Source organism: Oncorhynchus clarkii, chromosome 3 (assembly GCF_045791955.1).
Source record: "Oncorhynchus clarkii lewisi isolate Uvic-CL-2024 chromosome 3, UVic_Ocla_1.0, whole genome shotgun sequence".
Taxonomy (NCBI): Eukaryota; Metazoa; Chordata; class Actinopteri; order Salmoniformes; family Salmonidae; genus Oncorhynchus; species Oncorhynchus clarkii.
The window spans coordinates 55443550-55469371 of record NC_092149.1 but is presented as its reverse complement, the minus strand read 5'-3'; the positions used below and the strand labels follow the sequence as shown (position 1 = coordinate 55469371).

Sequence of the window (25822 nt, the reverse complement as noted above, 5' to 3'; positions counted from 1 at the left end):
TTGTACACATCTGATTCGTGTGGACGCAGCAGTTTAGCCAGTAATTTGGAAGATTTCCTGCAGGCTGACTTGGGCAGCTGAAACACAATGGGCAGAGTGACCCTGGGGGTGTTTCTGCTGAGTCACCATGGTGCCACAGCCATGCCAAGCGAGGCTGCCCTCGGTCTCTGCCCCGTGGCTACTAGTCAGGGTTACTCACATCAATGGGCGACTTGGAGTACTTCAGCATCCCATTGTCCAGGACAAAAAAACGCTTTGGAAAAACAACAACAACAAAACATTGAGTTGGTGACTAGCAGCACTTGTCTCTAGAAATATATGTCCTTTTGAGAATTGTGTTTGGTGACTTTTCTGAAGGGTTTCGCAAACAAGGAAATCGATGAAAACAAGTAAACAGTTTTGTGTCCCACTCGGTCGTTAAGCCCTACCTTGTGCCAGCCTTTCAGCGGCCATTTTCGCTTCTTCAACATGAAGCCCTCGTGTTTATCTGGCCTCTGGACGTTGCTCTGACCGATTCTCAGTCCCTCAATGATTTCCCAGCTGTCTGCCTCCTAGGGATGGAGAGAAAAACAGAGCCGTGACGGAACTCATCTGTTCACTTCTCCAGGGTCAGGGAACACAGTCAAGAAACGCCCCCGGCCTTGGCCGCATCGCATTCTACCTGTAAACAGTATGAATAATAGATACTACCAGCTATAACAGAAATACTACTAGTATACTACAGTATATTACATCGAACTGGGCATTTTGTCTAACTATTTACAGAAATACTGCCCGATTGAGTATCTTGTAGCCCTCTCAGCATTTCCACTCCATTAGCTTTCCCTTAGTCTGCTCTCCTGTTTCTGTTGGCTCTGCAAATCACAGGCCTCCTCTGGAGTGGAGGGAGGGATGGGGTCAGGTAAGGATACGTATGACAGGGCAGAAGTGTCCCACTATAAGACAGAGACCCGGGAGAATCCCCACTGGGCTGTGTGGGTCGGGCGATGGTCAGGTGAGGTTACAGCTGAATACGGAAACATTATTATCTGCCTAATAAGAGTCCCCTGCAGCGCTGACAGCCCAGTGTGTGTGTGTGTGTGTGTGTGTGTGTGTGTGTGTGTTTCTGCGTGTGTGCATGACAAGGTGAGGCATCACTCAACACCCAGGGATTACTATAGGCCATGAAGGGTCATGTGGCTATAACCACACACACAACACCCAGGGCAAAACAAACTGTTGGCTGCTGCACTGTTGTGGACAAAAATACACCTCTCACCTTGCAACAACCTCCTCTCGCTCTCTGTGTCTGTTTCTATGTGTGGGCCTCTCTCTCTCTCTGTGTGTGTGTGTGTGTGTGTGTGTGTGTGTGTGTGTGTGTGTGTGTGTGTGTGTGTGTGTGTGTGTGTGTGTGTGTGTGTGTGAGAGAGAACAACATTGGACGGCCTAATAAATATGGCAAAGTAGACTTGACTTCAGTGTGTAACAACCAGCTTTTTAACCAGCCCAGTGCAGAAAGCCAGAGACTACAGCTGGTATTCTGTTCTGGTCTGCCCCAGTTCAGTCACCATAGCAGCCTGGGAGGAGAAGTAGGCCATTCCAAGCCCTCTATTTAAAAAGTTCAACTCACCTTCCAAAGAAATTAATTCAAAAAACGAGATGCTTCCGAAGAGGTTAATTCAGAAACGTTTGCATACTTGCTCCCATTACGCTTGAATATGAAGAGGAATGAATGCATCATAACCACTAAATCTGTATCCTCACAATGTTGGAGGATAGATGGATTGAGGTTGCTCCAATAATATACAACTTTGTTGTCCCAATACACAGTAATCAGGCTTCCAGCTCCCTGATTGTGCTTGATAGACAAAGAACAAGAGCAAAGCCTCAGTTCACTAAAACAACTTCCCTGTGTAGTTTATTATTATTATTAAAATAATGGTCATGAGTCATTCTCTCACTTCTAAAGAAATACATCTACACCACATTAAATAAAAGCTTGCTCATACTGCAACAGAGGACAGCAGGTTTATTTACTTCAACATCCTCTCAAGATTCGAACAACCCAAAGATCAAAGTATATACAGTACCAGTCAAAGGTTTGGACACACCTACTCATTCAAGGGGTTTTCTTTATTTTTTTTTACTATTTTCTACATTGTAGAATAATAGCGAAGGCATCAAAACTATGAAATAACACATGGAATCATGAAGTAACCAAAAATGTAGCCATCCTTTGCCTTGATGACAGCTTTGCACACTCTTGGCATTCTCCCAACCAGCTTCACCTGGAATGCTTTTCCAACAGTCTTTTCCAACATATGCTGAGCACTTGCTGGCTGCTTTTCCCTCCATCTGCGGTCCAACTCATCCCAAACCATCTCAATTGGGTTGTCGGGCGATTGTGAAAGCCAGGTCATCTGATGCAGCACTACATCACTCTCCTTCCCACTAAGCCCAAACCAGATGGGATGTAGCATCGCTGCAGATTGCTGTGGTAGCCATGCTGGTTAAGTGTGCCGTGAATTCTAAATAAATCACAGACAGTGTCAACAACAAAGCACCCCCACACCATCACACCTCCTCCTCCATGCTTCACAGTGGGAACCACACATGCAGAGATCATCTGTTCACCTACTCTGTGTCTCACAAAGACACGGCGGTTGGAACCAAAAATCTCAAATTTGGACATCAGAACAAAGGACAGATTTCCACTGCTCTAATGTCCATTGTTCGTGTTTCTTGGCCCAAGCATGTCTCTTCTTCTTATTGGTGTCCTTCAGTAGTGGTTTCTTTGCAGCAATTCGACCACGAAGGCCTGATTCACACAGTCTCCTTTGAACAGTTGATGTTGAGATGTGTCTGTTAGTTGAACTCTGTGAAGCATTTATTTGAGCTGTAATTTCTAAGGCTGGTAACTCTAATGAACTTATCATCTGCAGCAGAGGTAACTCTGGGTCTTCCTTTCCTGTGGCGGTCCTCATGAGAGACAGTTTCATCATAGTGCTTCATGGTTTTTGCAACTGCACTTTCAAAGTTCTTGAAATTTTCCGGATTGACTGACCTTCATGTCTTAAAGTAATGATGGACTGTCGTTTCTCTTTGCTTATTTGAGCTGTTCTTGCCATAATACGGACTTGGTCTTTTATCAAATAGGGCTATCTTCTGTATACCATCCCTACCTTGTCACAACACAACTGATTGGCTCAAACGCATTAAGAAGGAAAGAAATTCCACAAATTAACTTTAACAAACCTTTAACAAGGTTAATTGAAATGCATTCCAGGTGACTACCTCATGAAGCTGATTGAGAGAATGCAAACAGTATGCAATACTGTCATCAAGGCAAAGGGTAGCTACTTTGAAGAATATAAAATATATTTTGATTTGTTTAACACCTTTTTGGTTACTACATGATTCCATATGTGTTATTTCATAGTTTTAATGTCTTCACTATTATTGTACAACGTAGAATATAGTAAAAATAAAGAATAACCCTGGAATGAGTAGATGGGTCCAAACTTTTGACTGGGACTGTGTATATTTATTTGTATGAAGTCGGCTATCTTATGAAGACCTAGGCCTAATAAAGCATTATTAAAAAGGACACTGGCTTCCTAAAATGTTTCATTTCCGCTTTAACGTAGTCTAAATCGTTTTACTGCCTGGGATTGTGATTTAATAGCCATGATATCCACTGGATCCAACGCGTGACTGATTATTCCACTGCTTTAAAGCTTGCAATGCATTATGCATCCACCAGCATGGAAAGAGTATAAACCTATCAAATGTCCAGGCTATTGATATCTTTCAATGGTAACTAACTACCAGCTCATGGGACCATCCTTCATTGGTACACAGTGGTGTGGTAGGCTACATTCATCTCCAATACTGCAATGAATCAAACCGTTACTACAGGTGAGGTCTTTAGGAGCAGGGAAAAGGACCAACTGTCCTTGGGGACAAATTAGGGTAAATCTGGACTATAACTATCTAGACCTACACGGCATGGCAGAAGCAGAATTCCTATGGCAGCTTCATCTGACACATCTGTTTTCCCAGGGACTCCCAGAGTAACAACAGCGCATTGAGGGCATACTACTGCTGCTTGAGCATTAGGCAACATCCCGCCTTGTTTGGTATGTTCGCTGTGTATTGAAGCACACCTAACAAACTCAAATCCGCCAATGCTGACACCACAACACTTGAGACCATGTTGATTTTGTGTCGCGAATCTCTCTTGCTTTCGCAACTAAGCACGGCAACTCACCAGCGACCTGAACAACAACAAGTAGCAGGCTGAGATTTGCCAGAGGAACATCCACACCGTAGTGACTAATCCCCCATCACGATGGATGTTAATTCAAGTACCACATTAAGCACCCATTGGACCCTAGCGCTGATCAGAAGCAGACAACCTAAGTGCCAGGCATTGGTAATCACTGCCAATGTGATTGTAACGAGACGAGAGTCATTTGCTGCAGTCTTGGGTTTTGCTTTGCCATAAATCTGAGTGTGAGAGGGGCTGGGCTGTTGCTGCGCTACTGATGAGATGTAACACCGTGTGAGGTAATATAAACACTGCCTGCATTCCAAATGGCACCCTATTCCCTAAATAGTGCAATACTTTTGACCAGGGCCCATAGGGAATATAGAGAATTGTACACTGAGTGTACAAAACATTAGGAACACCTTCCGAATATTAAGTTGCACACTCTCAATTCGTCGGGGCATGGACTACAAGGTGTCGAAAGTGTTCCACAGGGATGCTGGTCCATGCTGACTCCAATGCTTCGCACAGCTGTGTCAAGTTAGCTGGATGTCCTTTGGGTGGTGGACCATTCTTGACACACACGGGGAAACTGTTGAGCGGGAAAAACCCAACAGCGTTGCTGTTCTTGACACAAACCTTCTGTGCCTAGCGCCTACTACCATACCCCGTTTAAAGGCACTTTTATATTTCGTCTTGCCCATTCAGCCTCTGAATGGCACAGATACACAATTCATGTCTCAATTGTCTCGAGGCTTAACAATCCCTCTAACCGGTCTCCACCCCGTCATCTACACTGATTGAAGTGGATTTAACAAGTGGCATCAATAAGGTGTTAGGTTCCAAATATCAGAGTAAGAACTCGACGGACAATATGAAAGCTTAAACCAAGTTTATTCATCCCAGAGGGTCGAACAGCTGAACAGACATATTCACACAAGCACTGATATTTATCCCTTTCTCCTATGAAGAGTCTCCTCCTACACATCTGAACAGCCAATACATCTCTGTTGCTAGACAGAACTTTAGTGATACCTGTTCTTCATCTGACCTGACCTCTGACCCAAGTGCTCACTCCTCCCCAACTCGCGGCTGTCATGGTGTTTGGTACCAGGCTGTGTCTCTTCTCATCCCAGAGGATCCCTCCCATAGGATCCCTGGTGGCTAACAATAACATATCCTGACATAATGTAAACATTACACATTACCCTCGCTCCCTCAGTGACATGAATAAGTATATTTCATATTATCAAAACCCAACAAAGGGATCATAGCTTTCACCTGGATTCACCTGGTCAGGCTGTCATGGAAAGAGCATGTGTCCCTAATGTTTTGTACTCAAGTGTGTAGGGAATAGGGTGCCATTTGGGCCTTTTCCACTGCCTCACTGTAGTAAACATGATTGACTCAGAGCTGCAGGAAGGGCGAGGGGAAGAAAGCACTGAGTTAAACCTTTAGGTGCCAGAAGGCAGCCTGACCTATAGTGGAGCAGGTGGGAATACGTAGTGTATCTGCTGTACTCTCCACTTCACACATTGACAAGGGCAACAGATGGCAGGTTTACCCCCCAACACAGATTGCCCATGGATTGCCCATTAAGAGGAGGATCTATGGGCCAACCCTTGCAAAGAACGTATAGTGCAGGGGTTTCCAACCCTGTTCCTGGAGAGCAAGGTTTTCACTCCAACTAACCTGGTTCAGCTTATCAAACAGCTAATTATTAGAATCAGGTGCTAGATTAGCGTCCCTACAGGACGGTATCTCTCCAGGAAAAGGGTTGGAGTGAAAACCTACAGGAGGGTAGCTCTCCAGGAACAGGGTTGGAGTGAAAACCTACAGGACGGTATCTCTCCAGGAACAGGGTTGGAGTGAAAACCTACAGGAGGGTAGCTCTCCAGGAACAGGGTTGGAGTGAAAACCTACAGGACAGTAGCTCTCCAGGAACAGGGTTGGAGTGAAAATCTACAGGACGGTAGCTCTCCAGGAACAGGGTTGGAGTGAAAACCTACAGGACAGTAGCTCTCCGGGAACAGGGTTGGAGTGAAAACCTACAGGAGGGTAGCTCTCCAGGAACAGGGTTGGAGTGAAAACCTACAGGACGGTATCTCTCCAGGAACAGGGTTGGAGTGAAAACCTACAGGACGGTATCTCTCCAGGAACAGGGTTGGAGTGAAAACCTACAGGACGGTATCTCTCCAGGAACAGGGTTGGAGTGAAAACCTACAGGACGGTATCTCTCCAGGAACAGGGTTGGAGTGAAAACCTACAGGAGGGTAGCTCTCCAGGAACAGGGTTGGAGTGAAAACCTACAGGACGGTATCTCTCCAGGAACAGGGTTGGAGTGAAAACCTACAGGAGGGTAGCTCTCCAGGAACAGGGTTGGAGTGAAAACCTACAGGACAGTAGCTCTCCAGGAACAGTGTTGGAGTGAAAACCTACAGGACGGTAGCTCTCCAGGAACAGGGTTGGAGTGAAAACCTACAGGACAGTAGCTCTCCGGGAACAGGGTTGGAGTGAAAACCTACAGGAGGGTAGCTCTCCAGGAACAGGGTTGGAGTGAAAACCTACAGGACGGTATCTCTCCAGGAACAGGGTTGGAGTGAAAACCTACAGGACGGTATCTCTCCAGGAACAGGGTTGGAGTGAAAACCTACAGGACGGTATCTCTCCAGGAACAGGGTTGGAGTGAAAACCTACAGGACGGTATCTCTCCAGGAACAGGGTTGGAGTGAAAACCTACAGAACGGTAGCTCTCCAGGAACAGAGTTGGAGTGAAAACCTACGGGAGGGTAGCTCTCCAGGAACAGGGTTGGAGTGAAAACCTACAGGAGGGTAGCTATCCAGGAACAGGGTTGGAGTGAAAACCTACAGGACGGTAGCTCTCCGGGAACAGAGTTGGAGTGAAAACCTACAGGAGGATAGCTCTCCAGGATCAGGGTTGGAGTGAAAACCTACAGGAGGGTAGCTCTCCAGGAACAGGGTTGGAGTGAAAACCTACAGGAGGGTAGCTCTCCAGGAACAGGGTTGGAGTGAAAACCTACAGGACGGTAGCTCTCCAGGAACAGGGTTGGAGTGAAAACCTACAGGACGGTATCTCTCCAGGAATGGGATAACCCAGTTAAACATTTATTTTAAATTTTTAAAGGGGACTTAGTGGACACCCAAAACAAGGGCTTCATTGGATATACTTTTGCCACGGTGACAATGGCGGAGATGTATTATATTGTCAGCGCTTCGTCATCCTTTCATCTTCCATCAATGTGTTCTGACCATTACCATGAACACAGCCTCTATCTGCTGCTGCTGCTGTTCATAATCACGTCATTGATTTCTCCACAGCCATAAATCCACTGGTCATCTGCTATCAAAAGACTTTCCCTGCTCCCCCACAGAAGCATAAAGGGAAGCAAACGTTTCAGACTCATCATGTTCCTTATCTCCATGCCTCAGAACCATCTTATCACACCAAGAGACGGCAGACGGTTGTTATAGCATAGAGAAAAAGGTTTGCGTGATTATCTAGACACACAGAGGGATGACTGTGTAGGATGTGCGCGGAATCAGTGTGTCGGTACTATACACTGCAGGTGGTGTCTCTAATTGCACTTGTGAGAGTCTCCAGTCCAGAGTGCCTAACGGTAGTCAGCAGCACAAGAGAAAGTGACATGCACTGATCCCATAGGGACTGGATCTCATTAAGGCTTCCCCCACAAATAGCCACTGTACTCACTTTCCCTCGCACACTGAAACACACTGCAGCCAGCCAAGCCTACCAAGGTCTTTTCCCTGGGACTGTGGTCTGCACCACTTCCCCAGGAGTCTCTAGGGAGGATGTGACCCTTATACAGCAGTAAACACGCATACAGACACTGATACACACATACTCTTTCTACACCCCCTAACCACATAAACAACGAGGCAACAGAGTTATAAAAGATTACTCCTGATGCTCGAGTTAATGCATCGCTACGGTGATGGCGATACTGAGCTGGGTTGAACCTGGTCGCGCCTTTCAACTCGGGAGCCAATGAGGACACAGGATCAGCCTGTATTAACAAATCCCACCACATGGCCCCACCTCCAGCCTCAACACAACAATAGCTGTCTACTATAGTAGACAATCCTCTGGTGCTTCCCTGGATCTACAGCATCTACCCAGTAAATTACTACAGTAATGAAATACAACAGCAGTCACTATCGGCCAATAACCTTTCTAGGCATCGCAGTCTCACAAAGGACGAGTAAGGTGAATCAATTGGACAAGTGCCTAATTTCTTGCATGCCTCTTACCTCCCTTGCTTGCTACTTTAATTAAACTCATTAAATTAGCGGAGTAGGAATGGGACATCAATATGCTGTTTAGATTAGAGTGAATTCAGGGAACAGGCTAGAAGACCGCAGAGCTCACAAGGTCTCTTTGTACACCATGTACAGCACGACAGGGAACAGAGTAGGAGGCACAGGAAGGGTTAAATCTCTCATTCAGCAGCAAGCCTGACTGCTACTGTACAGGCCGCAATTCCTCCACCAACTCCCCAAAGCACTCCTCTTCAGAGAGCAATCTCCCATGGTTACGGGAATGCAGAAGTAGCTCCCACACAGCACAGAATACCAGAGCGTGCCACATGTTCACTGGTCCAATCGAGCCTTGGCTTTCTAACTCTACCTCATGAATTATTTACGACCCCCCCCCCCCCATCGGAAAAGCCGTGATGTCAGAGATTCCAGATAAGTGTCCTGTTTCTCCATGGCTACGGTGATATGGCAGTTCAGTTCACAGACCGAGACAGTAGAAAGGCTTCCTCTTCACACGCTTACAAAAGGGGCTAACATTTAAGCCCCTGTAAGCTGACCCTTAAAATAAAGAATGTTTCTAATTCACTGTTTACAATACCTCCCACTTAGGACATGGTGAACAGTGGACACAGATAAGCCACAATGCCAGGTATTGGCACCAGTACTCTACAACATACTACAGTGCACAACATAAAACGCCTAGAATGATAATAGCTAGTTACATACAGTGCATAGTCATCACCTCCTCATAATAGCACAGCTCACAGTGATCGCCCTTACAGACTGCGCTCAGGGAGCTGTTACTTCCAGTCAGTCCCACTCTGTCTGTCTGCTGCTCCAGAGACAGTCTCAGGGGAGCCCGATTGAGTGAATCACACCACTACACTGTTCCCAGAACAGCGGACTGTGTCTCGCTCTGTCTGTCTGGAGGCGGGCGCCGCTTACCTGGCGGGTGTCGCGCTGGTACGAGGAGGAGGACGAGGCGCTTTTGTGTGTGGGCGTGGACGCCTTGTGGTGGTGGACGGGCGTGGAGCACCTCTCCTCGGCGCTCATGGTGCGGTGGCTGCTCTGGCTGGGGTTCCTGTGGTGGTGGTAGGACATGGCTTCCCTCCCCTCTCTGTGGCTTTCTGACTGGACTCGGCTGTTCCTCCCTCAGCAGCGGCTCCAGGCCACGTGGGTAAACAGCATTATCTGATGCAGCTCTGCAGCACGCTTTCCCCAGCTCACGCTCCTCTCATCTGCAGCACAGACAGAGACAGACATGACACACAGACGTTAGGCTACGTTATGTTAACCCCTCCCATCACTGTTTCCGGTTGTGCATCCATCCAGCCCAGAGCCTAAACGACACTACACACCCTAGCAATTCGAGTTCTAGCCAATTGAGCTTCAGCACCCCACCATTTAAGTGACAGCTAGCAAGATGCACACACAGCAGAGAGAGAGAGAGCACGTTACAGAGGGTCAAAGATCATGCCCCCAAGACATGCTAACCTCTCACCATTACCAATAACAGGAGAGGTTATAGCATGTCTCGGGGGTATGATCTTTGACCCTCTAACTTTCTCACGTCATCATTTACGATTCATTACGGATTATCCTTAATCATGGTAGCGTCTAGAGCTGGGTGAAATGCTGAGTGATACAGCTTATTTATTATTATAGTTAAGGGATCTACACTGACATGTTTTACAAGGAGTACATACACTACCGGTCAAAAGGTTTAGAACACCTACTCATTCAAGGATTTTTCTTTATTTTTTACTATTTTCTACATTGTAGAATAATAGCGAAGACATCAAAATTATGAAATAACACATGGAATTTGGTAGTAACCAAAAAAGTGTTAAATAAAAATGTATTTGAGATTTGAGATTCTTCAAATAGCCACCCTTTGCCTTGATGACAGCTTTGCACCCTCTTGGCATTCTCTCAACCAGCTTCATGAGGTAGACACCTGGAATGCATTTCAATTAACAGGTGTGCCTTCTTAAAAGTTAATTTTGTGGAATTTCTTTCCTTCTTAATGTGTTTGAGCCAATCAGTTGTGTTGTGACAAGGTAGTTTATTTACTTTAAGACATGAAGGTCAGTCAATACTAGGGTTGCACATTTTGGGGTATATTCAAAGGTGGAAACTTTGTTGGAATTAACGGGAATATATGGGAATTAAACGGGAATATATGAGAATTAATGGAAATATATGCAAATTAATATTATTACCCTTTAAATGTAGATGTTTTTTGCATTGGATATATTTACCATATCATATGGAGACAGAAACATAAACTTTTTACCTTATCATAAGTAGACAAAATTGCAAATTATTAAATCCATCCAATAGAAATTTTAAAAACAATTTAGTTACGAATTGAACTTTTATTAAATGAGTTGAATCTTCACATGGGATGATTTCACTGAACAACAAAATAAAACATTTTCCACATACATTGTTGCTGTAAAATGATAGTCTAGAAACTAAAGCTTAGGTTGTCTTCCTCTCAGGCTTCCATGTCTTCTCCCTGGACCTCCTCAATGTCCACCTCTTAAACATCAGACTCTGAGGCCTCATCTTTACTGTCACTTTCCAACCTTGTTGATGATGGCTCGTTGTCAGGCTCAAAAAGCTTCAAATTTGCCCGGACGGCCACCAATTTTTCAACCCTTGTATTGGTCACCCTGTTGTGTGCTTGGTTTGTGTGTTCCCAAACAAGGGCCAGTTGCACACTGAGGCGGATGATGGAGGCAACAGGGGAAAGAGCCTCAGACCCACAAAGTCCCTTCCACCAGGTGGCTGATGAGATATGTTGGCACGACTGCCATTTGCATCTCCATACCAAAGCCCTTGCTTGGAAGTGTACTTCGTCAGACTGCCAAGAACCTTGCCCTCATCCAGGCCAAGGTGATGAAACACGGTAGTGATGACACCATAGGCCTAGTTGATCTCTACACCAGACAGGATGCTCTTGCCAGCATACTTGGGGTCAAACATGTACGCTGTGGCTTGTATGGGCTTCAGGCAGAAGTCTTCATGCTTTTTTATGTATTTCATAATTGCAGTTTCCTCTGCTTGGAGCAACAGTGAAGTGGGCAGGACAGTACGCATTTCTTCTCTTACATCCGCAAGCAGAGTCTGAACATCAGATAGGATGGCATTGTCTCCATCAATTCGTGCAATGGCTACTGCTATAGGTTTCAGGAGTTTCAGGCTGCTTAACACTCTCTCCCAAAATGCATCATCCAGGAGGATCCTCTTGATGGGGCTGTCCATATCGGCAGACTGTGATATGGCAATTTTCTTGGAGACTCCCCACCCAACGGGTGTTGCTGGGCAGCTTCAATGTGGTGCTCTTATTCTTCTCACTTTGCTTGGTGAGGTAGATTGCTGCTATAACTTGATGACCCTTCACATACCTAACCATTTCCTTGGCTCTCTTGTAGAGTGTATCCATTGTTTCAGTGAAATTATGTTCTTGAGGAGCAGATTCAATGTATGAGCACCACAGCCAATGGGTGTGATGTGAGGGTAGGACTCCTCCACTTCAGACCAAACAGCCTTAATGTTTGCAGCATTGTCTGTCACCAGTGCAAATACCTACTGTGGTCCAAGGTCATTGATGACTGCCTTCAGCTCATCTGCAATGTAGAGACCGGTGTGTCTGTTGTCCTTTGTGTCTGTGCTCTTGTAGAATACTGGTTGAGAGGTGGAGATGATGTAGTTAATGAATCCTTGCCCACGAACATTCAACCACCCATCAGAGATGATTGCAATACAGTTAGCTTTCTCTATGATTTGCTTGACTTTCACTTGAACTCTTAACTCTGCAGCCAGCAAATGAGTAGATAAAGTATGTCTGGTTGGAGGGGTGTATGCTGGGCGAAGAACATTCAGAAATCTCTTCCAATACACATTGCCTGTGAGCATCACCGGTGAACCAGTAGCATACACAGCTCGAGAAACACATTCCTCAGCATTTCTCTGACTATGCTCCTCCATTGAGTAAAAAACACCTTCTAATTCCAGAAGGACCATGAGCTGTTGCTATCGATAAGGTGTATGATTCATAATTTTCACCTCAAATAGAAGTAGAGGGACTTTTGTCAGGTTGCTTGTTGTGAGCGCTGAGGGAACTTTATGCACATGGCCAGATGATTCTGCATCTTTGTTGCATTCTTCACAAATTACACTGCTCAAAAAATAAAGGGAACACAACACAATGTAACTCCAAGTCAATCACACTTCTGTGAAATCAAACTGTCCACTTAGGAAGCAACACTGATTGACAATACATTTCACATGCTGTTGTGCAAATGGAATAGACAACAGGTGGAAATTATAGGCAATTAGCAAGACACCCCCAATAAAGGAGTGGTTCTGCAGGTGGTGACCACAGACCACTTCTCAGTTCCTATGCTTCCTGGCTGATGTTTTGGTCACTTTTGAATTCTGGCGGTGCTTTCACTCTAGTGGTAGCATGAGACAGAGTTTACAACACACACAAGTGGCTCAGGTAGTGCAGCTCATCAAGGATGGCACATCAATGCAAGCTGTGGCAAGAAGGTTTGCTGTGTTTGTCAGCGTAGTGTCCAGAGCATGGAGGCGCTACCAGGAGACAGGCCAGTACATCAGGAGACGTGGAGGAGGCCGTAGGAGGGCAACAACCCAGCAGCAGGACCGCTACTTCTGCCTTTGTGCAAGGAGGAGCAGGAGGAGCACTGCCAGAGCCCTGCAAAATGACCTCCAGCAGGCCACAAATGTGCATGTGTCTGCTCAAATGGTCAGAAACAGACTCCATGAGGGTGGTATGAGGGCCCGACATCCACAGGTGGGGGTTGTGCTTACAGCCCAACACCGTGCAGGACGTTTGGCATTTGCCAGAGAACACCAAGATTGGCAAATTCGCCACTGGCGCCCTGTGCTCTTCACAGATGAAAGCAGGTTCACACTGAGCACAGGTGACAGACGTGACAGTCTGGAGACGCCGTGGAGAATGTTCTGCTGCCTGCAATATCCTCCAGCATGACCTGTTTGGCGGTGGGTCAGTCATGGTGTGGGGTGGCATTTCTTTGGGGGGCCGCACAGCCCTCCATGTGCTCGCCAGAGGTAGCCTGACTGCCATTAGGGACCGAGATGAGATCCTCAGACCCCTTGTGAGACCATATGCTGGTGCAGTTGGCCCTGGGTTCCTCCTAATGCAAGACCTCATGTGGCTGGAGTGTGTCAGCAGTTCCTGCACGAGGAAGGCATTGATGCTATGGACTTTCCCGCCCATTCCCCAGACCTGAATCCAATTGAGCACATCTGGGACATCATGTCTTGCTCCATCCACCAATGTTGCACCACAGACTGTCCAGGAGTTGGCGGATGCTTTAGTCCAGGTCTGGGAGGAGATCCCTCAGGAGACCATCCGCCGCCTCATCAGGAGCATGCCCAGGCGTTGTAGGGAGGTCATACAGGCACGTGGAGGCCACACACACTACTGAGCCTCATTTTGACTTGTTTTAAGGACATTACATCAAAGTTGGATCAGCCTGTAGTGTGGTTTTCCACTTTAATTTTGAGTGTGACTCCAAAGCCAGACCTCCATGGGTTGATAAATTTGATTTCCTTTGATACATTTTGTGTGATTTTGTTGTCAGCACATGCAACTATGTAAAGATAAAAGTATTTAATACAAATTTTTCATTCATTCAGATCTAGGATGTGTTATTTTAGTGTTCCCTTTATTTTTTTGAGCAGTGTATTTGGCACAGTGTTTACAAATTTACACAGCTTTTCCTTCTACATTAGCTACAGTGAAATGTCTCCACACATCAGATAGTGCCTGTGGCATTTTCCTGTAAAGATTAGAAAAACATGAGTAAAAAAACAAAACAAATACAATTCCATGTACAGATAAATAGGTAAGCAGTTAGATTAAACAACTCCTTTGTAAGCAATTTTTTTTTAAATGAAACATGTATGGAAACAGGTGAATTAACACTCCGCAGTTAGCAGGCTCAAGCAATCCAAAACCCACATCGTACCAAACTCTAACTAGCAGAAATTGTTAACAAATTAGAAATGATTTAAACACACTTCTCTGTAGGCTACTATTTACTAGTTAACAAAAAATCATGTATGTCATATAATATTTTCACCCCACCCAGTATTGTAATCAAAACGTACCAGACAGCATGGCATTGGCTCAGACAGTGCAATAGTGGGGGCTCAATAGCATCTCATTAGATCTTGAGAATCAGCTGTACATGTGGTGGAAGAATGCACTGTGCATGCAGAGGGTTGCAATTCCATTAAATTGGGGATAGTTTAACCAAAATATGCCACAAGACCTAGAATTGCCTTATGTATATCGCACAAAAAAATGGTTCCCTGTTATAAGCCAGCTTTTTGGATGAATTTAAGCAAAAATAAACTTTTCCTGGTTTAACTTCCAGCAAGTTTCCGACCCTTTGCAACCCTAGTCAATACAGAACATTTCAATAACTTTTTAGGTTTCTTCAAGTGCAGTCGCAAAAACCATCAAAGGCTATGATGAAACTGGCACTCATGAGGACCCAGAGTTACCTCTGCTGATGAGGATAAGTTCATTAGAGTTACTAGCCTCAGAAATTGCAGCCCAAATAAATTCTTCACAGAGTTCAAGTAACAGACACATCTCAACATCAACTTTTCAGAGGATACCGTGTGAATCAGGCCTTCATGGTTGAATTGCTGCAAAGAAAACACTACTGGAGGACACCAATAAGAAGAGATGTGCTTGGGACAAGAAACACGAGCAATGGACATTAGATCGGTGGAAATTTGGAGTCCCAATTGGAGATTTTTGGTTCCAACCATCGTGTCTTTGTGAGACGTGGTGTGGGTGAACAGATGATCTCTACATGTGTATTTTCCACCGTAAATCATGGAGGAGAAGGTGTTATGGTGTGAGGGTGCTTTGCTGGTGACACTGTCTGTGATTTATTCTGTGATTTATTTTGAATTCAAGGCACACTTATCCAGTATGGCTACCACAGCATTCTGCAGTGATGCGCCATCCCATCTGGTTTGGGCTTAGCGGGACTATCATTTGTTTTTCAACAGGACAATGACAAACATTTCTAAAAACCTGTTTTTACTTTGTCATTATGGGGTATTGTGTGCAGATGTTTATTTATTTAATACATTTTAGAATAAGGCTGTAACGTAACAAAATGTGGAAAAAGTTAAGGGGTCTGAATACTTTCCGAAGGCACATTGTATATATTCCGGAGTCTGACATTGCTCGTTCTGATATTTATGAATTTCTTTTTGACTTTTTGGATCATGTGTGTATTGTTTTGTATAGCTAGGTAATACCGCACTGTTGGAGCTAGAAACACAAGTATTTCGCTGCACCTGCGATAACTGCAAATCTGTGTAAGCGACCAATAGACTTTCATTTGATTTGTTGTTGAACGTAATGTTCCATTTTATAATGGCTGCTGTGGCTACTGCTAGCTAGCATGAGGAAGAAAACAGCAGTTTCCTCAAAAACAAGCAGTCGTTTAAGCTTCTGGGATAATTGGACAATTCGGAGTACAACACATTCCTTATCCCTGGATTGAGGTCAAATGTTCAAGACATATCTCGTGCCGGCTCTGCGGTGTCTTAATTTACACAGGAAGTCTGTTCGACCGTAGTTCAGCTGTAAGCAAGCGGGTCAGATCTGGCTACAAATGGTGTATAAACTATCAAATTGGACATTACAAGTCGGAGTTGTGTATCACATTTAACAAACCAAACATTTAAATACAGCTATAGAAGGTAAAGTAAAAACCCAAACCGGTCTGTGCATCAATACCGGTATATAGTCAAACATGGCATACCGTCCAGCAATATTCCCTCAAAAATGTTGAGACACATTTTCACAATTTGAACATTGTGAAAATTCTGTGCAAATTCCTGCGTGCGTTTACAACACTGAAGCTGTACCCGCTTTAAGTTCCAGTTTTAACAGCGGCCAAGTAGGCTACTCTGGTTATTTGATCATAACGTAGGCCTACCAGAGTGGCCTACCATCAAAAACAATGGAGAAAACGCATCCAATTTTAACATGGAAATAGCTGTTTTATCATTCAGCCTAAAGTAGCAGAAAATGTGTGGTGTTCATTGTGGTGTTCATTGTAGGCCTACATTCCATGAGACTTTTGAAAAAAACATGCAGGGTTTGACATTAACCTGTTTATCCACTTGTCCTTCAGAGAAGATGACTGTAAATGTTGTGTGTTGTTTGATGCAAGAAGCCACTTTACAAAATACAATTCATTATTATTACAGAGAATCAGGCAAATTATGCTAACCTCAGCCTATTGGCTACTTAACGTATTCAAGACCATCTCAAAATACAACACTGCCCCTTTAAGATTAAAAAAAGCTCTTTACCTGACAAGCTTTTCAAAGATGGCTAGAAACGCACACATTTTGTGCTCTTGTAGGAAGCAACCACTCACACATTGCTGACTAGAAATTAGCTGTAACTGGGATAATAACTCACTAACTAGCAAAGAATATGAACAAATGTACACAGGTGGCTACAGGTAGCTCTCGCTTTGATCTCAAAACAAGCGCATCTCAAAACAAGCGCATCTACTCATGGCCGCTCATGCTGTAAACACAGTCCAGTTCAAATTGAATGGCACAGATACATGGCCATGGCTATTTGCAAATAGGCCTACTGCAGCTCTAATTGGTTATGGCACAACGGTCTGTGTAGAGTACGGGCCTGAGTCGTGCCTGTCAATGCAGTTAAATAAATAAAAAACAGTTAGTTTTGCATAGTTTGTTTTGTTTCGGTATTTTACATTGGAAGTGACTAATATTGAGTTGATTCGAGCACTATTCCCACAGTAGGGCAAAACTTTGATAGTGTTAACTAAAGAGGAAAACTCAGATATTTCATCTGCGCGGTAGTGCAAAAGTATCTGCACAACATTGCCACCCAGCCCTAGTACAACATTAATTTATTAGTGTTTAGAAACATATTATATTCTTATTTATAATAAAAGTTACTCCAAAATGACACAATACATTACTTCCCATTTCTATTGGGCACAAAATGATCTGGAACACAACCAAAACAAACTGCAAATGCATCCAACAAGTTTGTAGAGTCAGAAGCTTGATGTATTCATTGCGTGCTAGGAATATGGAACAAATACTAAACTTTTGACTACTTTATTTATAATAATCTTTAGGGGTGTCAATAATTATGACCCTTACCCTTAAAAAAACCAAAAACATTACTTGTTAAACAAAATCTATTTTTCAGAGCTATTAATTTCCCTCTTTTTTTTGCATACAATATACTGTAGCTCAGTATTGGAATTATTTATTTCATAGTCATTATTGCTCATCTTCCTCAAGGGTGTCAATAATTCCAGACCCCACTGTATGTGACATAGTACTCAATAGTCGGGGAACACGTTTTGCTCGTGAGCGCTACTTTCAGAACTACTGCTGCTGCTAGGCTGCTGCTACTCTCTGTTATCTATGCATAGCCACTTATAATAATAACTCTACCTACATGTACATAATTACCTCAATTACCACGACACCGGTGCCTCCGCACATTGACACATTGACTCTGTACCGGTACCCCCTGTATATAGCCTCCACATTGACTCTGTACCGGTACCCCCTGTATATAGCCTCCACATTGACTCTGTACCGGTACCCCCTGTATATAGCCTCCACATTGACTCTGTACCGGTACCCCCTGTATATAGCCTCCACATTGACTCTGTACCGGTACCCCCTGTATATAGCCTCCACATTGACTCTGTACCGGTACCCCCTGTATATAGCCTCCACATTGACTCTGTACCGGTACCCCCTGCTATTGTTATTTACTGCTACTCTTGAATTATTTGTTATTCATATCTCTTACTTATTTTTAGGTCTTTTCTTAAAACTGAATTGTTGGTTAAGGGCTTGTAAGTAAGCATTTCACCGTAAGGTCTACTACACATGTTGTATTCAGCGCATGTGACAAATGACATTTGTTTGATTTTACTGGTTAAAAAGTACACAAACGTACCGGAGAATCTCTTTAATTATTATGTTTGTTATGGTGAGAAAGGTGACATCTCAATTCTGCTCGGCTCTGTATTTCACTCATATCCCACCCAGCAGTGCAGTGGTGTCTGGCCTCCTATCCCTACTCTGCATATCTTGGTCTCTCACCCAGCCGAAGAGCAAACTCACCCAGTATAATTGGCTCAGTGATGCATGCCTGAGGTTTTTCCCATTGCCCTTGTCTCACAGACAGAGATGAGAAGAGACACAGGACACCCAATTAACATTTCTTGTCCACTCCACCTTGTATACGATTCAGTTCTGTTGTGTGGCAGATCGCTGTGTGTTCAGTTCATTCATGACAGTAATCAGCGTCTCGATTGCAGCGGGAAAAACTAGCCATCCCAGATCCCACAGGCAACATAAATCCCTCTGCTTCCATTCTAATTAGCATTATGATACATTCGTTAATGACGCCAAATCGGGCGGGGTTACCAAATCAATGCAAGACACAGTGTATATGCAGGATATGGAACGCAAACTAGTCTAGGATGTAACCTAGCTCTTACAATTGTTAGGCCTAGATTTGTTTTTAATGGATATGGAATGAACAGTCAGTATAATTATCTGACATGCAATGGTTACATCCATTAAGTCTCCATACTGTAAGAGATTCCATACAAACATGGCTGATCCATCTTCAGCTGACCAGACAAAAAAAAAAAAGCTCTCATCAGTCTGTCCATAGTTCCAGGCAGGCTGACACCTAAGTATTGTGTAAGTGCAGAGTCATTGTGTGAGATAGCTGTCACCCTGCCTCAGTATTGATCTAGCGTAGGCTGAGGGAGAGGGACACACGGTTCAGGTTAATTGCACCCTGAGGACTAGAGCGGAATTTCTGGTTTTCATTTTCTATCTCACAGCAGGCAGCGTAAGACATAACAGGAGTCTTCTCCTCTGAAGTGGCTGAAACCAAAAGACAGAAACAGACGACTGGTAGGACTACATCTGATATAGAAGTACAGTAGATAATAACTGGTGGGTGCTTACATTTGTCCTATTTCACACATGCACAAGTGTGGATTATACGAATGTGCGAATTGGAAAAAAATGTCTTTGGCATATCCCAGACATATCCTGAGACACCCGACATATTTTTCACCTAGTCAGCACTGAGATTCGAACCAGCGACCTTCCAGTTACCAGCCCAACACTCCTAACCGCTAGGCTACCTGCCGAATAACTGGCTGTGTAAAAAGACACGCTGGTAGGGTAGAATCAGTGGACTTGTTTCCAAACTGCTCCCTCACACAGGGTATGATTATCAGTACGTCTGGCCTGATCACCACTTTCTCTCTGTGTAACCTTACTAGAAAGTTACAGTAGTGAGTGTAGGCCTAGTTCTTACAGGAAAGAGCTGATTCAGGAGGATTCCTTATTTCAACAACAGGATACATCTGTAGCCTGGTCTCACCCCCCCCCCCCCCCCCCCCCCCCCACACACACACACACACACACAGTCTGATCTATGTTACCAGCCCCTGTCTTTAACCAACTAGGAACTAAGCCCAGACAAAACCTGAGCCTATTCAGAAAAGTATGTCTCTCTAACGGATCCTTTCCTCCTCATCAGTCTAGGAAGAAGACATGGAGAGTATCGGACTACTGTAGATAAATGCATTTCATGGTAAAACACCACCAGTGCAGTGCATGCATAGAATGAGTAGCATACAGGTGATGTGCAGTCTATCCCTGTCTAGATGGCGTGGCAACAGACAGCTACAAAAAGCAGCATTGGATGTCACAACAGTGCTTGTTGGAAGCTCTCCTTCCTAGACTTGATTAGTAATGAGTTTAATCTCTTAAATCTTGTTACTGTGACTATCGTCTCTGGGCACAGATAGGACATGGAACATCGCCTGTTGTACAACAATATGTAAGAAATATACACTGAACAAAAATATAAATGCCACAACATGCAACAATTTCAAAGATTTTACTGAGTTACAGTTCATATAAGGAAATGTGTCAATTGAAAAAAAAGTATTAGGCCTTAACTTATGGATTTCACATAACTGGGAATACAGAAACACACAATGAAGGTAGGGGAATGGATCAGAAAACCAGTTAGTATGCTGACTGCAGGAATGTCCACATACTAATTGCATTCTCCTTCTAAACTTGAGACATCTGTGGCATTGTGTTGTGTGACAGAACTGCACTTTTATTATCCCCAGCACAAGGTACACCTGTGTAATGATCATGCTGTTTAATCAGTTTCTTGATATGCTACAGCTGTCAGGTGGATGGATTATCTTGGCAAATGAGAAATGCTCACTAACAGGGACGTTATCACATTTTTACACAAAATGTCAGCGAAATAAACTTTTTGTGCGTATGGGAAATTTCTGGGATCTTTTATTTCAGCTCATGAAACATGGGACTTTTACATGTTGCATTTTTATTTTTGTTCAGTATATAATATACATTGTCTTCAGAAAGTATTCACACCACTTTACCTTTTCCACATTTTGTTGTGTTACAGCCTGGATTTAACATAAAAATCAAAATGTATTCTGTCGTTACTGGCGCACACAATATCCCTTAATGTCAAAGTGGAATTATGTTTATTTTTATTTGTTACGTTTTTATTACAAATGGAAAGCTGAAAAGTCTTGAGTCAATAAGTACTGAACCCCTTTGTTATGTTAAGCCTAAGCCTAAGTCCAGGAGTAAAAATTTGCTTAACAAGTCACATAAACACTATTATAGCAGTCCATGCAAATGACTAACATGATTTATGAATGACAACCTCATTGCTGAATCCCACACATACAGATAATTGTAAGGTCCATCAGTCGAGCAGTGAATTTCAAACACAGATTCAACCACGAAGACCAGAGGTTTTCCAGTGCCACGCAAAGAATGGCACTTATTGGAAAAAAATAAGACATTGAATATCCCTCTGAGCATGGTGAAGTTATTAATTACACTTTGGATGGTGTGTCAACACACCCAGTCAATACAAAAGATACAGGCTTCCTTCCTAACTCAGTTGCCAGAGAGGAAAGAAACCGCTCAAGGATTTCACCATAAGGCCAATGGTGGCTTTGAAATAGTTAGAGTTTAATGGCTGTGATAGGAGAAAATTGAGGATGGATCAACAACAACAAAGTGTTATATTTGGGGCAAATCCAAGATAACACATTACAGAGTACCACTCTCCATATTCTCAAGCATAGTGGTAGGTGCATCAAGTTATGGGTATGCTTGTAATCGTTAAGGATTGCGGAATGTAGCTAAGCACAGGAAAACCTGGTTCAGTCTGTTTTCCACCAGACACTGAGAGATTAATTCTCCTTCCAGCAGGAGAATTACCTAAAACACAAGGCCAAATCTACATTGGAGTTTCTTACCAAGAAGACAGTGAGTTATTTTTTACTTAAAAAGTTATTTTTGACTTAAATCTACTTGAAAATCTATGGCAAGACCTGAAAAATGGTTGACTAGCAATGATCAAAAGAGCTTGAAGAATTTTTAAAAGAATAACGGGCAAATGTTACACAATCCAGGCGTGGAAAGCTCTTAGAGACTTACCCAGAAAGACTCGCTGCCAAAGGAGCTTCTACAAAGTATTGACTCAGGGGTGTGAATACTGATGTAAATGAGATATTTCTGTATTTATCAATAAATGTGCGAAAATGTATTGTAAATTCTAAAAACATGTTTACTACCACTTAGTACCACTCAAAAATATGGCCGCCCTACACTACAAAAGACAACACACACCCAGAAATGTTGTTACAAAATTCACTGCTAAAACACTGTGAAGATGTGACATTTTGAGTTCAGAAATTATAATAATTTGTTAGCTTCTCTTTTTTAAGTTGGTATGCAATGCACTCAGTAGACATATGACCATTTGAATGATGATACATTTGGCCACTATTTGGAGGCTAGTCTGGAGACAGAAGTTCTGAGCTGATTGAATAGGCTAATGTTTCTGCAACAACAGAAGTCAGCACATCCTCTGCACTGAAAACTGTTGAACATCACATCAGGCGCTTAGCTTGTGCATACAGAAAGCTAGCTATGTTATATATTTAGCTTGAAGGGGAAGTTGCCCTGACATTGAGTCAGCCCTATCCGTGTAGCTCAACTTCTCAACAAATTCTAGGTATTCGCCTGATTCAGTGAAAAACATACAATGATTACATTTCAAATAGCTGGTTCCTGTTTGAGGTTGTATACTTTTGTAGTGTGGCCTGTGTTTGATTTACATTGTCACTTTTGTACAGTGTGTACCACTGGTCAAGAGAATGCCTTCAGCTCTAAGCAGGGATAATGAATGATACTTGTGTCTAGCATATTGTTAACAGACTCTAGTCAAACATCAGTTTCCCAGCAGGGCTTAGCTCTGGGTTATTTTGACACGAGGAGAAATGTCACCAAACAATGTCCATTGATAACACAGCATGCTAAAAATCCCAAGAATCCCTTTGCATGCAAGTCTCATTGGCTGCGTTTACACAGGCGGCCCGATTCTGATCTTTTGCCAGTAATTGGTATTTTGACCAATCAGATCAGATCTTTTGCCAATAATAAAGCAGCCTTACTGCTTTCTTTGGAGGCGTTTACACTGACAAAGAAGAAACAGACTGAGAAACACATCCGAGAAGTCATGGCTAGTCCTCTTCACCAATAGTGGGAGTTTGTCCTCACATAGTTCCAGGGTTTTTATCTGGATTAAAATGGGGCTTACGTGGTGGGCCACATTTTTGACATGGGTCTAAGAGAATTGCAAGTTTTAAAGCTAATTTCTTGCAATTCTACACATTTTGCAATGGCTTATGCCGTGTTCTTATGCTATCTGAATGACTTAAACATTATAACACAATCAATAGGGGCCCAATTCCATGACAAAAATACTCCTGGAATTTTAGATTCTCCCTGACTGTCTAGTTTTTATTTTGGTGATAGTTAGTTCTCAAAGATGATCTTATTTAGAAATACATAGGTCCATTATCTTTTTTTTTTACATACTTTGTATCTGGTTATAGTCATTTTAAGTTTCATCATCCCAAAATCCTTTTTGAATATTTGTATTAGAATTTCTATTAAAAACACCATGCAGAAAAAACTGGATGTCTTTAAGACAATCTCAACTCAGGAAAGAAGTGGAGGGCGCTCAACCAACGTGAGTCGAGGTTCAACCAAAAACCAATGTCATAGAATCTATACATTTTCTATGACTATCTTTAACTTGTCAGCATTTGAATGTCCAAAACATTGTATTCCCTCGGTTTAAAACCCAATCAAATGGCCAAAAAGACAACATCAGCTAAAATAACAAAGAGAAATGCTGCAGAAGCGATTACACTCGACGGAGCTACAATAAATCATACCTTTCAAAAAGACCTTATTCGTCAAACCGTCATCTCTTTCCTGTGTCATGGATTGACAGTAATACAGCTGTGTAAATACTGTCTCTCCTATCTCCAGCTGTTGAAAAGGTGTTGACTATTTACTGAACGCTGCCTGCTCCCAAGGACGTCAAATCCAATATGTCCATTATAAAATGTGATCGTTAAATCCCCTTAAATGGGACAGACCTTATTAGCCAAAACAGACAACAAAGGACAAAATAAACAAATAAAAAGTGAACGACGCAGTGCTTTACCATTGATGTTACTCGTGTATTTGCATTTCCTTGACCAGAGCTGCACAAAGAACGAGTGCATGATTAGACAAATGCAAAAATAGGCCTGGTCTTAATGTTGAGACTGTAGGCTATACGGGAGAAAAAAAACATCCCAGTTTTCATTCATGGTAGTAGCAGCCAACATCCCTGTCATGGGCAGATGATGATGGGGAAGTAAGGTGGACTGCTGCTTGCTGTGATGCTGTTGATTATGGCACTGGAACAAGCACAGACAGCCGTGAGTCTCCCTGGGCTTGTTGATTCATCCAGCCAAAGCCCCCCCCCCCCACACACACACACACACGCGCACACACAATTCCACAGTAACGGAATTACACTTTGACTCAGTTTTTTTTTCACTTTAAAATGTATGCCAAACAAAAAAAGTTGACCCTGTTTATCTGTTAGACAAAGTGCATAGTTGAGTGCCAGACTGATCCTTGGTCATGAACGGATCCTTGGACCTACCAGAAGGAGCAAGGGTGGGTATCATAACATGTCCAGCAATGTGAATGCAATGTTTGACACAGATGGGTTCATCAACAACGACAGGTAATGTGTGTTATGTGAAATGCGAAAATACCCATCTCCATAGGCTAATTCTGACCTATGGAGTCCCTTGGGAAACCCAACCATCCAACGATGGGATTTATAAATACATTTTCTAGGCTCCCAAAAGGACTCTAATATAAAAACTACTTTTGGAATGCTCATATTCTGAGCTAGCCATTAAAAAAAGTATATTCCACAGATCTAATTGAATCTGAACAACCCTTGAACTGGAACAGAATATGGAAAAAATATGACCTTGGCATCCCGTAATCCGAACAATCATCTTATACATTTTAAATTTGTTCAGACTGTATTTAACACCAAGGAAAAGTTTTACGATGAAATTGGCCCCAACTGTTCACACTGTCCCCTAAATCAGGTAGACACATTCCTTCATATGATGTGGGACTACACTGTAGTAAAAAGCTTCTGTGACTAAGCAAAAATATTTTTGAAGTGCATGAACGTAATTATTCAATGCGTTGCATCTGCTATGTTACTTAACAATGATAGCTCCTTGAATCTCTCAATCAATCAGAGACGATTACTACTGGCAGGCAGCACTGCCTCAAAAAAAAAAAGAAACAGTAGCAATCACCCCACTCTCTCCCAATTAACCTGTGGATACAGTTAATATAGGAAGTTATAACGTTGGAATTAATGACAGCGAGAATGAATGGTGCTAGTCAAGGAACAACTGAGGCCTGGACAAATAACCTTGACTGTGTAAAGAATAATCTCAGCTAAAGCACAGTACATACATTATCAGTCAAAGTTTGGGCACCTGCTCATTCCAGGATTTTTCTCTATTTTGACTATTTTCTACATTGTAGAAAAATAGTGAAGACATATAAACTATGACAGCCACATATACAGTTGAAGTCGGAAGTTCACATACACCTTGGCCAAATACATTTAAACTCAGTTTTTCACAATTTCCCTGTCTTGGGTCAGTTAGGATCACCACTTTATTTTAAGAATGTGAA

General features: G+C 43.1%; 1 protein-coding gene across 13 annotated transcripts in view; it reads right to left on the bottom strand.

Annotated features, from left to right (window-relative positions):
* LOC139398654 (oxysterol binding protein-like 6) overlaps positions 1–25822 on the bottom strand; it is a 61885-nt gene that overhangs the window by 20550 nt on the left and 15513 nt on the right. For 11 of the 13 annotated variants that reach the window (XM_071144562.1, XM_071144565.1, XM_071144555.1 and 8 more), the window contains exons 2-4: positions 9491–9783; positions 429–551; positions 200–253 (exon numbers count right to left, since the gene is read on the bottom strand). In XM_071144562.1, the coding sequence (XP_071000663.1) occupies positions 200–253; positions 429–551; positions 9491–9646 (333 nt within the window). In that variant the 5' untranslated portion in view covers positions 9647–9783. Of the gene's footprint in view, positions 1–199; positions 254–428; positions 552–9490; positions 9784–24263; positions 24500–25822 lie in introns of those variants that run through there. The other 2 variants (XM_071144567.1, XM_071144556.1) reach the window with 2 other exon arrangements.